Source organism: Carassius gibelio, chromosome B17 (assembly GCF_023724105.1).
Source record: "Carassius gibelio isolate Cgi1373 ecotype wild population from Czech Republic chromosome B17, carGib1.2-hapl.c, whole genome shotgun sequence".
NCBI lineage: Eukaryota > Metazoa > Chordata > Actinopteri > Cypriniformes > Cyprinidae > Carassius > Carassius gibelio.
Genome location: NC_068412.1, coordinates 19,287,300 through 19,301,398, shown reverse-complemented (window position 1 = coordinate 19,301,398; position 14,099 = coordinate 19,287,300). Strand labels below are relative to the sequence as shown.

General features: G+C 34.0%; 1 protein-coding gene and 1 long non-coding RNA gene across 5 annotated transcripts in view; both read right to left on the bottom strand.

The window, feature by feature from the left end:
- The window catches only part of LOC127976597 (deleted in malignant brain tumors 1 protein), a 201,338-nt gene that overhangs the window by 171,163 nt on the left and 16,076 nt on the right, over positions 1–14,099 (bottom strand). For 2 of the 4 annotated variants that reach the window (XM_052581134.1, XM_052581135.1), the window contains exon 17: positions 68–166. In XM_052581134.1, the coding sequence (XP_052437094.1) occupies positions 68–166 (99 nt within the window). The remainder of the gene's footprint in view (positions 1–67; positions 167–14,099) is intronic. The other 2 variants (XM_052581138.1, XM_052581137.1) reach the window with 1 other exon arrangement.
- On the bottom strand, positions 10,793–14,021 carry LOC127976604 (uncharacterized). Its single transcript, XR_008157894.1, has 4 exons — positions 13,981–14,021; positions 13,747–13,773; positions 13,609–13,641; positions 10,793–10,928 (listed from the first exon to the last, which is right to left on the bottom strand). It is a non-coding gene; the product is annotated as an uncharacterized LOC127976604 (long non-coding RNA).

Genomic DNA, 14,099 nt, shown 5'->3' with positions numbered 1-14,099 from the left:
GGAATGACAGCGAATGGACAGTTATTAGACAAGCCTTAACTTTAATACAGTTCTTTAGAAATGATACCTGTTAGTGGCCTCTGACCTTTGAGTTTGATTGGCCCCAGCGTCACAGTATTGGTGTGGTAGGTGCTGTCAAGGGATCTCTTGCGACGGAAGCGACAACCTTGGTGGCAGCGAGAGTTGTAATCGTTATCAGGGCAGATGATCACCTTACACTGCAGGTACACATAGGCATGAGTCCGGAGGAACTTGAAAGCCCGGAAACTGAACCGAGCATAATAGTGTTGACCGCTGGTGTAGGAATAATATGTGTTGTCTCTGGGACATCTACAAAAGACAAAGGAAGAGAAATATAATTTGGATACAGTCAAACTCAGATACTGAGTTTGTTTCACTATTAGTTCAAATGAGTACAAGAACACATTTAGACAGGTAGCAACACTAATGTTATCTACTCATCCCAAATGATTCTACTGTCACATATGACATGATGTTAGAGTCACATTTAAGAATTAAAGGGTCTCACCCATTACGCAGCAGGTCATAGGAGCGATTTTTGAAGTCATTGGGATTTGGAGACGCTACACAGGTGTCCAGGAAGAGATCCAGACTGTTGTCAGGCCTGTTTAGCGCAACCTGAACATACAGAAGCTGATTCAAGTTCACTTCATACAGAGAGTCGTAAATTTGTTGATTGTAACTGTTGGATGTGTAGAAGGCTATGCTGGCATTGAAGCGGCCCGTTCCTGTGATGTTGGCATTGATGATCTCCTTGGCCTTGTAGAATATCTGCACCATGGTGTCTGGCTCCATTCGGCAGCCCACGCGTAGCAGGAACTGTGACTGATGAGAGATTTCACCTGACTGAGATTGAGAGCCCCGTACATTGTTGGTGTAGGACACATAACCATTCATCGTCTAGAAGAGAGAGAGAGAGAGAGAGAGAGAGAGAGAGAGAGAGAGATGTTGTGTCAAAAAACATGGTAATTTTTAATTTTGGCAAAAGAATAGATGCCCCCACTAAAATCAGCACTGAAGCCATGCAGGATCTGGTACATATGTAGGTCATACCTGTTTGGCGGTTCCACATGCATTAAGTGGGAAGCTGAAAACAACTTCAGTACTGCTAATAGTGGGTCTGCAAAGATGGTCTTCCACATAAAGGTCATTTCCATTCAACCCAAGTGAATTCAGGTAAGATCTCTGAATGACAATGAGCATGTTGTCTGAGGAACAATCCACACGACCTGCAGATCAATTAATTTAATTCCCTAAATGTAATTTTGTGCATTTAAAGTATTTCTTTAAATTTAGAAAGCAAAGTTGTTGAAGGTTTTAATAATTACAGCTGTCTGATAGTGATTCTATTTTAAAATAATTTCACGAGGAATTACCTTGTTCTTCAGTCAGAGAGCTTGTAAACAGGGCCTTAAAACCATGGCTGACACCAGAGGAGTCACTCCTGAAGACAACAGTCAAGTAATGTGAAGAAGAGTGAAACACCTGGTGTGATGTGTCATTGAAGCAGACCTTTCCCAGCTGAGGATGATCAGTGGAAGAGCCATCATATACTGTGATGTAGTCACAGTTACAGCAGCGCTCCAATCTGAAAGAACCAAAAGTAGACATTTTAACCTAAATACATTTTAACCTAACTAGTTCCACCCACAGGTCATTAGTGGTACTTCACAAAAAAATACAACATTGCTCTTAAGAGTATACAATTTTTTCATAATATATTAAAGACTTATAAAGAATAAAATGAGATATATAATTTTTTTAAGCAAATAAATATATTTTGTAACTTTATGGATACCAAACATTGTACCACTACTTCCACCATAATTTAATCACTGATCCCTCACTTACTGCACATCCGCAAATGTCAGGAAGATCCTCTGTCCTTGCTCAGCAGAGAGATACCACACACAGTAGGCATTGTCATGGTAATAGTTGGGGTAGTTTGGACTGGAGAACAGCCCAGAACCATACAGGTGTCCTCCACATTCAGGTTGAGGAACTGGAGATAAAAATGCCCCCAAATGCATGAGATAAGAATAGTTTCCAGACATGTGGGAAAAGTGGAGAAAAAGGCCACAATTTATCAGGTTTACAAAATTGATGCTACTGATCACCACTGTACGTTTCCTGCTGCAGAATCAGCTGTGATAGTACAACACTACTGAATTATAGTGCAGGAAATTGACAATGTACAGTATTTTAGTTCCATGATCATCAGTGGAAGAATACATTTTTTTTTTTTTAAATGTAACTGAATATCTCACTTCCCAGCTATAATTAAGAAATAATGAATAGTAGTTTACCATAGTAAACTGAGAGGTTGAAATTTATAGTATCATAAATCAAGTTTGAATCACATACCTACAAAGACCCAGTTTGCGTGAAATCCTCTACGTGTGACACTGTGATCACTGTAGAATAACACAGTCAGATCATTGCTGCTGGATCTAAAAGACTGGTTCCTGTACTCCCGTATTTCTCCCAGTAAGGGGTGGTGGGTAGAAGGACCATCATATACTTTGATGTAATCACAGCATGTTTCCAAACTAGAAAGCAGAGGGAAGGAAGTAAAAAATACTTCACAAAAAGTGTTAGCAAATTTTACTTGCTTGAATGTAACGAATTCAGTATTTTGTTGTATTCAGTAAGTCAAAATACTTTCCTTTGACTGTGTAAATAATCTAGAGACAAAAAAGCATAATGAAAGTGTCGTACTCAACGTCAGTGAAGATCAGTGACACAGTTGCGTTCCCTGTGCTGTGAATGGTCCAGGTGCATTGTGCGTTATTAGGGTAGTTATTAGGGTACCGGGGACTGAGTAATACACCCCTCCAATCTGTCATATTGCCACCACATGGTTCTTCAAACATGGAAAATTAGAATAAAAAGACTTAAAAATATCAGATAACCAGTGAATCAAGGTATTAAAATCTCTCTAGCATAATAAAATAATATTATATAAAAAAATGTCCAATTAAAAATGAAAAAAGCTATATTTGCATAATTCTATTTGAATAGGATTTGTTCATGTTTTAAAATAATTTAATACTGGCTATTAGCAGATTTAATAATATTGTCAGAAGAATGTGAAGACAGAATAACTACAGTATATGTTTTTAGTTCTCTGGTTCAGTTTAGATTGATGAGATGTTTATTTTTAATCCATGATTACAGAGTCAGTTGCAAGAACGATGTTTTGTACACTGTAATAGATTTAAAATAATTAACAGTTATCAAAATATTTTAAAATGGTTTCTTCTCAAAAAACATTTTATGTCATTGTCTGTATGTGGTGAAAAGCTGTGTAATGAGTGATTATAACTGTATATTATGCCTTTAATGTCAATCTTGTTTGAACTTCCTCTAGGATCAAAGTCATTAGATACAAACTTATTTTCTTTGAAGAACTTTTCATTGAAATAGCTGTATTTTCTGTCTAATGAATAACTCATTGCAGACTCTGAGCAGCACATTACATTACCAGATGAATTGGTCTCTGGTGTGATAGTTGTATAGATAGTGTTGATGTCCCCAACATCTGAAATAAAAAAAATAACAAATAGTTAATAATCAACAGACACACAAATGTAGCTGTATGAAGGTCACATGTAAATATGATTACCTGCACAGTAAGCCACAGCACACATAAATGGCCTGACAAATTCATAGACATAATAATCGCCTGGACAGGCTTTCACTCTAATGGGAGTAGAATTGTAATAGCAGCAGTTATTGTTCCAGTGACCACAGACACCTCGGGTGACCACTCCATCCTCGACTTTTGGGTGTTCACCATTTAACCACAGTGGGGCATGAGTGCCACATTTGTACTCGTCAATACATGTGTTTGGCATCTGGGCACTCTGGCCATGAATGAAGAGACGATACCAGCCAAACCAATTCACATCCCGGTCACACATTAAGACAGAGTCATTCTGATAGTCAGTGGCTCTCCAAGGTTCGTCCAGTACAGTGTAGCTGTAGCAGGGGTCATCTGAGGGAGACTCTGTGTAATCATTCAAATGATCGTTGAAAAAGAAAATTAAAGTGTTGCTGCACTAGTGTTTCGAGTATCTTCACAATCAGACACATTATAATCAGTATGTGTATTTTGTCTCAAATATTATACACTACTCTACTGTGGAATGATTGTTCCATGAAGAAATATTTGTTAGAAAAAAAGAAAGAAAAAAGAAACTTCACTGACAATTTATTAATTAATTTTGATAAATAAAAAGGTGTAAATTCAGACTTTTTAATGACTTACTTTATAATATACTACTGACAAAATGAATGTTTCTTAACATGTTGTCATATGAATATCAAATTAGAAACTACACTAAGTCTTAAGTTATACATAACCATAAATTTTATGTTAATCTCTAGACTGTGTATGTTGTATCCACTAAAATAAGCATCTCATAAAAGTCATTCATTTCATGTGTTTGGATAACCATTTATAAAAAAAAAATTCAGTTAATATTATATGATATATAATGAACCTTTCATGGAATACAAAGTAAAAGGTGTAATTATTTTTAAACATATGTTGAATACTTTTTTTTATAAAACATACTGATCATTTATGTTTCTTTACATGTTTTCATATAAGAATCCAATTAGTAAATTAATATTCAATTTAATTGTATGTTTTATGCTTGTGATTCACCACCCAAGCTCATAAACGTGATTTATGTGTCAATAGTTTAAACTGGTCACTGTACGTTTCGTGCTGCAGAATCAGCTGTGATAGTACAACACTACTGAATAATAGTGCAGGAAATTATAATGTACAGTATTTTAGTTCCATGATCATCAGTGGAAGAATACATTATAAAAATAAAAAAAATTTAACTGCATATCTCACATCCCAGCTATAATTAAGAAAGAATGAATAGAAAGTTACCATAATAAACTATGAGAGGTTGAAATTCATAGTATCATAAATCAAGTTTGAATCACATACCTACAAAGACCCAGTTTGCGTGAAATCCTCTACGTGTGACACTGTGATCACTGTAGAATAAAACAGTCAGATCATTGCTGCTGGATCTAAAAGACTGGTTCCTGTACTCCCGTATTTCTCCCAGTAAGGGGTGGTGGGTAGAAGGACCATCATATACTTTGATGTAATCACAGCATGTCTCCAAACTAGAAAGCAGAGGGAAGAAAGATGTGCAAATGTATGCTTTTTCAATCATATATTTCATTCAAAAATATTTAAATACAAATATTATTTGCAAAATACTTCACAAAAAGTGTTAGCAAAGTTTACTTGCTTGAATGTACCGATTTCAGTATTTTGTTGTATTCAGCGAATCAAAATACTTTCCTTTGACTGTGTAAATGATCTAGAGACAAAAAAGCATAATGAAAGTGTCGTACTCAACGTCAGTGAAGATCAGTGACACAGTTGTGTTCCCTGTGCTGTGAATGGTCCAGGTGCATTGTGCGTTATTAGGGTAGTTATTAGGGTACCGGGGACTGAGTAATACACCCCTCCAATCTGTCATATTGCCACCACATGGTTCTTCAAACATGGAAAATGAGAATAAAAGACTTAAACATCAGATAACCAGTGAATTTAGGTATTACAATCTCTCTAGCATAATAAAATAATATTATAAAAAAAAGCTACATTTGCATAATTCTATTTGTATAGGATTTGTTCATGTTTTAAAATAATTTAATACTGGCTATTAGCAGATTTAATAATATTGTCAGAGGAATGTGAAGACAGAATAACTACAGTATATGTTTTTAGTTCTCTGGTTCAGTTTAGATTGATGAGATGTTTATTTTTAATCCATGATTACAGAGTCAGTTGCGAGAATTATGGTTTTGTACACTGTAATAGATTTAAAATAATTAACAGTTATCAAAATATTTTTAAATGGTTTCTTCTCAAATTACATTTTATGTCATTGTCTGTATGTGGTGAAAAGCTGTGTAATGAGTGATTATAACTGTATATTATGCCTTTAATGTCAATCTTGTTTGAACTTCCTCTAGGCTCAAAGTCATTTGTTAGAAACAGTTTTTCTTTGAAGAACTTTTCATTGATATAGCGAATAAAATATTTCAGATTACAGCAGTATTTTCTGTCTAATGAATAACTCATTTCAGACTCTGAGCAGCACATTACATTACCAGATGAATTGGTCTCTGGTGTGATAGTTGTATAGATAGTGTTGATGTTCCCAACATCTGAAATAGAAAAATATAATAAATACTTATTAATCAACAGACACACAAATGTAGCTGTTTGAAGGTCACATGTAAATATGATTACCTGCACAGTAAGCCACAGCACACATAAATGGCCTGACAAATTCATAGACATAATAATCGCCTGGACAGGCTTTCACTCTAATGGGAGTAGAATTGTAATAGCAGCAGTTATTGTTCCAGTGACCACAGACACCTCGGGTGACCACTCCATCCTCGACTTTTGGGTGTTCACCATTTAACCACAGTGGGGCATGAGTGCCACATTTGTACTCATCAATACAAGTGTTTGGCATCTGGGCACTCTGGCCATGAATGAAGAGACGATACCAGCCAAACCAATTCACATCCCGGTCACACATTAAGACAGAGTCATTCTGATAGTCAGTGGCTCTCCAAGGTTCGTCCAGTACAGTGTAGCTGTAGCAGGGGTCATCTGAGGGAGACTCTGTGTAATCATTCAAATCATTGAAAAAGAAAATTAAAGTGTTGCTGAACTAGTGTTTCGAGTTATCTTCACAATCAGACACATTATAATCAGTATGTGTATTTTGTCTCAAATATTATACACTACTCTACTGTGGATTGATGGTTCCATGAAGAAATATTTGTTAGAAAAAAAGAAAGAAAAAAGAAACTTCACTGACAATTTATGAATTAATTTTGATAAATAAAAAGGATTAAATTCAGACTTTTTAATGACTTACTTTTATAATATACTACTGACAAAATGAATGTTTCTTAACATGTTGTCATATGAATATCAAATTAGAAACTACACTAAGTCTTAAGTTATACATAACCGTAAATTGTATGTTATCCTCTATGCTGTGTATGTTGTATCCACTAAAATAAGCATCTCATAAAAGTCATTCATGTCATGTGTTTGGATAACCATATCTGTAATTTTTTTCCAGTTGATATTATATGATATATAATGAACCTTTTATGGAATACAAAGTAAAAGGTTTAAGAATTTATAAACATACTTTGAATACTTTTTTAAAAAAAACACACTGACAATTTATGTTTATTTACATGTTTTCATAAAAGAATCCAATTAGTAAATTAATATTCAATTCAATTGTATGTTTTATGCTTGTGATTCACCACCCAAGCTCATAAAAGTGATTTATGTGTCAATAGTTTAAACGGGTCACTGTACGTTTCGTGCTGCAGAATCAGCTGTGATAGTACAACACTACTGAATAATAGTGCAGGAAATTGACAATGTACAGTATTTTAGTTCCATGATCATCAGTGGAAGAATACATTATTTAAAAAAAAATTTAACTGCATATCTCACATCCCAGATATAATTAAGAAAGAATGAATAGAAAGTTACCATAGTAAACTATGAGAGGTTGAAATTCATAGTATCATAAATCAAGTTTGAATCACATACCTACAAAGACCCAGTTTGCGTGAAATCCTCTACGTGTGACACTGTGATCACTGTAGAATAACACAGTCAGATCATTGCTGCTGGATCTAAAAGACTGGTTCCTGTACTCCCGTATTTCTCCCAGTAAGGGGTGGTGGGTAGAAGGACCATCATATACTTTGATGTAATCACAGCATGTCTCCAAACTAGAAAGCAGAGTGAAGAAAGATGTGCAAATGTATGCTTTTTCAATCATATATTTCATTCAAAAATATTAAAATACATACATTATTTGCAAAATACTTCACAAAAAGTGTTAGCAAATTTTACTTGCTTGAATGTACCGATTTCAGTATTTTGTTGTATTCAGCAAATCAAAATACTTTCCTTTGACTCTGTAAATGATCTAGAGACAAAAAAGCATAATGAAAGTGTCGTACTCAACGTCAGTGAAGATCAGTGACACAGTTGTGTTCCCTGTGCTGTGAATGGTCCAGGTGCATTGTGCGTTATTAGGGTAGTTATTAGGGTACCGGGGACTGAGTAATACACCCCTCCAATCTGTCATATTGCCACCACATGGTTCTTCAAACATGGAAAATCAGAATAAAAAGACTTAAAAATATCAGATAACCAGAGAAATAAGGTATTAAAATCTCTCAAGCATAATAAAATAATATTATATAAAAAAATGTCCAATTAAAAATGAAAAAAAGCTACATTTGCATAATTCTATTTGAATAGGATTTGTTCATGTTTTAAAATAATTTAATACTGGCTATTAGCAGATTTAATAATATTGTCAGAGGAATGTGAAGACAGAATAACTACAGTATATGTTTTTAGTTCTCTGGTTCAGTTTAGATTGACGAGATGTTTATTTTTAATCCATGATTACAGAGTCAGTTGCAAGAACGATGTTTTGTACACTGTAATAGATTTAAAATAATTAACAGTTATCAAAATATTTTAAAATGGTTTCTTCTCAAAAAACATTTTATGTCATTGTCTGTATGTGGTGAAAAGCTGTGTAATGAGTGATTATAACTGCATATTATGCCTTTAATGTCAATCTTGTTTGAACTTTCTCTAGGATCAAAGTCATTAGATATACAAACTTTTTTTCTTTGAAGAACTTTTCATTGATATAGCGAATAAAATATTTCAGATTACAGCAGTATTTTCTGTCTAATGAATAACTCATTGCAGACTCTGAGCAGCACATTACATTACCAGATGAATTGGTCTCTGGTGTGATAGTTGTATAGATAGTGTTGATGTTCCCAACATCTGAAATAGAAAAATATAATAAATACTTATTAATCAACAGACACACAAATGTAGCTGTATGAAGGTCACATGTAAATATGATTACCTGCACAGTAAGCCACAGCACACATAAATGGCCTGACAAATTCATAGACATAATAATCGCCTGGACAGGCTTTCACTCTAATGGGAGTAGAATTGTAATAGCAGCAGTTATTGTTCCAGTGACCACAGACACCTCGGGTGACCACTCCATCCTCGACTTTTGGGTGTTCACCATTTAACCACAGTGGGGCATGAGTGCCACATTTGTACTCATCAATACAAGTGTTTGGCATCTGGGCACTCTGGCCATGAATGAAGAGACGATACCAGCCAAACCAATTCACATTACGGTCACACATTAAGACAGAGTCATTCTGATAGTCAGTGGCTCTCCAAGGTTCGTCCAGTACAGTGTAGCTGTAGCAGGGGTCATCTGAGGGAGACTCTGTGTAATCATTCAAATCATTGAAAAAGAAAATTAAAGTGTTGCTGAACTAGTGTTTCGAGTATCTTCACAATCAGACACATTATAATCAGTATGTGTATTTTGTCTCAAATATTATACATTACTCTACTGTGAATTTATGGTTCCATGACGAAATATTTGTTAGAAAAAAAGAAAGAAAAAAGAAACTTACGAATTTAATTTGAATTATGAATTATGAATTAATTTTGATAAATAAAAAGGATTAAATTCAGACTTTTTAATGACTTACTTTTATAATATACTACTGACAAAATGAATGTTTCTTAACATGTTGTCATATGAATATCAAATTAGAAACTACACTAAGTCTTAAGTTATACATAACCGTAAATTGTATGTTATCCTCTATGCTGTGTATGTTGTATCCACTAAAATAAGCATCTCATAAAAGTCATTCATGTCATGTGTTTGGATAACCATATCTGTAATTTTTTTCCAGTTGATATTATATGATATATAATGAACCTTTTATGGAATACAAAGTAAAAGGTGTAAACATTTTTAAACATATGTTGAATACCTTTTTTAAAAAAACACACTGACAATTTATGTTTATTTACATGTTTTCATATAAGAATCCAATTAGTAAATTAATATTCAATTCAATTGTATGTTTTATTCTTGTGATTCACCACCCAAGCTCATAAAAGTGATTTATGTGTCAATAGTTTAAACGGGTCACTGTACGTTTCGTGCTGCAGAATCAGCTGTGATAGTACAACACTACTGAATAATAGTGCAGGAAATTGACAATGTACAGTATTTTAGTTCCATGATCATCAGTGGAAGAATACATTATTTAAAAAAAATTTAACTGAATATCTCACATCCCAGCTATAATTAAGAAAAGAATGAATAGAAAGTTACCATAATAAACTGGGAGGGGTTGAAATTCATAGTATCATAAATCAAGTTTGAATCACATACCTACAAAGACCCAGTTTGCGTGAAATCCTCTACGTGTGACACTGTGATCACTGTAGAATAACACAGTCAGATCATTGCTGCTGGATCTAAAAGACTGGTTCCTGTACTCCCGTATTTCTCCCAGTAAGGGGTGGTGGGTAGAAGGACCATCATATACTTTGATGTAATCACAGCATGTCTCCAAACTAGAAAGCAGAGTGAAGAAAGATGTGCAAATGTATGATTTTTCAATCATATATTTCATTCAAAAATATTAAAATACATACATTATTTGCTAAATACTTCACAAAAAGTGTTAGCAAATTTTACTTGCTTGAATGTACCGATTTCAGTATTTTGTTGTATTCAGCGAATCAAAATACTTTCCTTTGACTGTGTAAATGATGTAGAGACAAAAAAGCATAATGAAAGTGTCGTACTCAACGTCAGTGAAGATCAGTGACACAGTTGCGTTCCCTGTGCTGTGAATGGTCCAGGTGCATTGTGCGTTATTAGGGTAGTTATTAGGGTACCGGGGACTGAGTAATACACCCCTCCAATCTGTCATATTGCCACCACATGGTTCTTCAAACATGGAAAATCAGAATAAAAAGACTTAAAAATATCAGATAACCAGTGAATTAAGGTATTAAAATCTCTCTAGCATAATAAAATAATATTATATAAAAAAATGTCCAATTAAAAATGAAAAAGAGCTACATTTGCATAATTCTATTTGTATAGGATTTGTTCATGTTTTAAAATAATTTAATACTGGCTATTAGCAGATTTAATAATATTGTCAGAAGAATGTGAAGACAGAATAACTACAGTATATGTTTTTAGTTCTCTGGTTCAGTTTAGATTGATGAGATGTTTATTTTTAATCCATGATTACAGAGTCAGTTGCAAGAACGATGTTTTTTACACTGTAATAGATTTAAAATAATTAACAGTTATCAAAATATTTTAAAATGGTTTCTTCTCAAAAAACATTTTATGTCCTTGTCTTTATGTGGTGAAAAGCTGTTTAATGAGTGATTATAACTGCATATTATGCCTTTAATGTCAATCTTGTTTGAACTTCCTCTAGGATCAAAGTCATTAGATACAAACTGTTTTTCTGTGAAGAACTTTTCATTGATATAGCGAATAAAATATTTCAGATTACAGCAGTATTTTCTGTCTAATGAATAACTCATTGCAGACTCTGAGCAGCACATTACATTACCAGATGAATTGGTCTCTGGTGTGATAGTTGTATAGATAGTGTTGATGTTCCCAACATCTGAAATAGAAAAATATAATAAATACTTATTAATCAACAGACACACAAATGTAGCTGTATGAAGGTCACATGTAAATATGATTACCTGCACAGTAAGCCACAGCACACATAAATGGCCTGACAAATTCATAGACATAATAATCGCCTGGACAGGCTTTCACTCTAATGGGAGTAGAATTGTAATAGCAGCAGTTATTGTTCCAGTGACCACAGACACCTCGGGTGACCACTCCATCCTCGACTTTTGGGTGTTCACCATTTAACCACAGTGGGGCATGAGTGCCACATTTGTACTCGTCAATACATGTGTTTGGCATCTGGGCACTCTGGCCATGAATGAAGAGACGATACCAGCCAAACCAATTCACATCCCGGTCACACATTAAGACAGAGTCATTCTGATAGTCAGTGGCTCTCCAAGGTTCGTCCAGTACAGTGTAGCTGTAGCAGGGGTCATCTGAGGGAGACTCTGTGTAATCATTCAAATCATTGAAAAAGAAAATTAAAGTGTTGCTGAACTAGTGTTTCGAGTATCTTCACAATCAGACACATTATAATCAGTATGTGTATTTTGTCTCAAGTATTACACACAACTCTACTGTGGATTGAATTCAATAAGTAACTATAATAAATGTTAAGTAATACATAACCTTAAATTGTATGTTATACTCTATGCTGTGTATGTTGTATCCACTATAAACATCCATCTCATGAAAGTCATTAATGTCATAATTGTTTGTACTTAATTGATCATGCTGTGTGATTTAGATTATTATTAGTATTATTTTATGTTTCTCATAAGAATCATTACTTTGAAATAAGATTGCGCTGGTCCGTATGTTTCTGATTAACTAAAAGCACATCTACTTGGTAATCAGACAACACTGGTCCCTGTACGTTTCCAGCTGGAGATTCAGCTAATATTACATCACCACTAAATAATAGTGCAGGAAACTGACAATGTATAGTATTTTAGTTCCAACCGGCATTTTTAGAAATGGAACTCTTAATATCTTGTTTCCCAACCATAATTTATAAAGAATGAATAGCAAGTTGCTATAGCAAACTAGGAGAGGTTGAAATTCATAATATCATAGATCAAGTTCTGTTCATGCTTTTAAACATACCTACAAAGACCCATTTTGCGTGAAATCCTCTACGTGTGACACTGTGATCACTGTAGAATAACACAGTCAGATCATTGCTGCTGGATCTAAAAGACTGGTTCCTGTACTCCTGTATTTCTCCCAGTAAGGGGTGGTGGGTTGAAGGACCATCATATACTTTGATGTAATCACAGCATGTTTCCAAACTAGAAAGCAGATAGAAACAACCATATATTTCATCCAATAACATTTAAATACATACATTATTTACAAAATACTTCACAAAAACTTTTATCACTTTCTACTTGCTTGAATTTTACTATCTTAGAATTCTGTTTCATTCAGTAGATTAAAACAACTTAATTTGACTCTGTAAATCCTGATCCAGAGACACAAAACATAATGAAAGTGTCTTACTCAACGTCAATGAAGATCAGTGACACATTTGTGTTCCCTGTGCTGTGAATGGTCCAGGTGCATTGTGCGTTATTAGGGTAGTTATTAGGGTACCGGGGACTGAGTAATACACCCCTCCAATCTGTCATATTGCCACCACATGGTTCTTCATGTTAACATGGAAAACAAAAATAAAAATACTTAAACATCAGATAATAATCAGATTTTTTTTACTCAATTTTGCTTAATATTCTTTTTGTAAGATTTGTTTTAAAATAAGTTAATACTGGCAATAAGCAGACAGGAATGCTATAACACATTTTTTTCTTTCCTCCATTGCTAGCTAATAATATTCTCTAATGAATCTGAAGACTGAATAACTAGTATTCAAAAGTATATGTTATATACTCAGGTTTAATGCTCCCCCCAGACAGACAGCTGCGGATGGATAGATAGACAGACAGTTACACGATACCTGAAAAACCTTCAGTGAAATGAAGCCAGTTATCTATAAAAACAAAATAAATACATCATGCAAACCAATGTTTCAACATTATATAAAAGTATGCATAAAACAGCCATGTTTTACATTATAATGTTAACTGATGTTTACCTGTTGTCCATGATCCAATGGTATTTGCTGTAACATGACATAAAGACATAACATTTCTTGTTTTTTTCTGTACAGTATGTGCAATGTATTAAATGTTATGATTATAGAATAAGCACTATAAGAAATTATATTTCATTTGAGCAACAAATATGATGTTGAAGCTAGCAGCTGTTTTTCATATATTGTTCAAACAGTATAATATATACTCCAGTCTTCAGTGAATAATGATCTTACCTTGAAAGGCAGTTAGAAGCAGACAGAAAAGGAGAGACAGACCTTCCATCTTTCTCTTCTGATCAAGTTTGTCTTTCAACCATCATTTATATACTCGAAACCACAAGAAGGATTTCTGT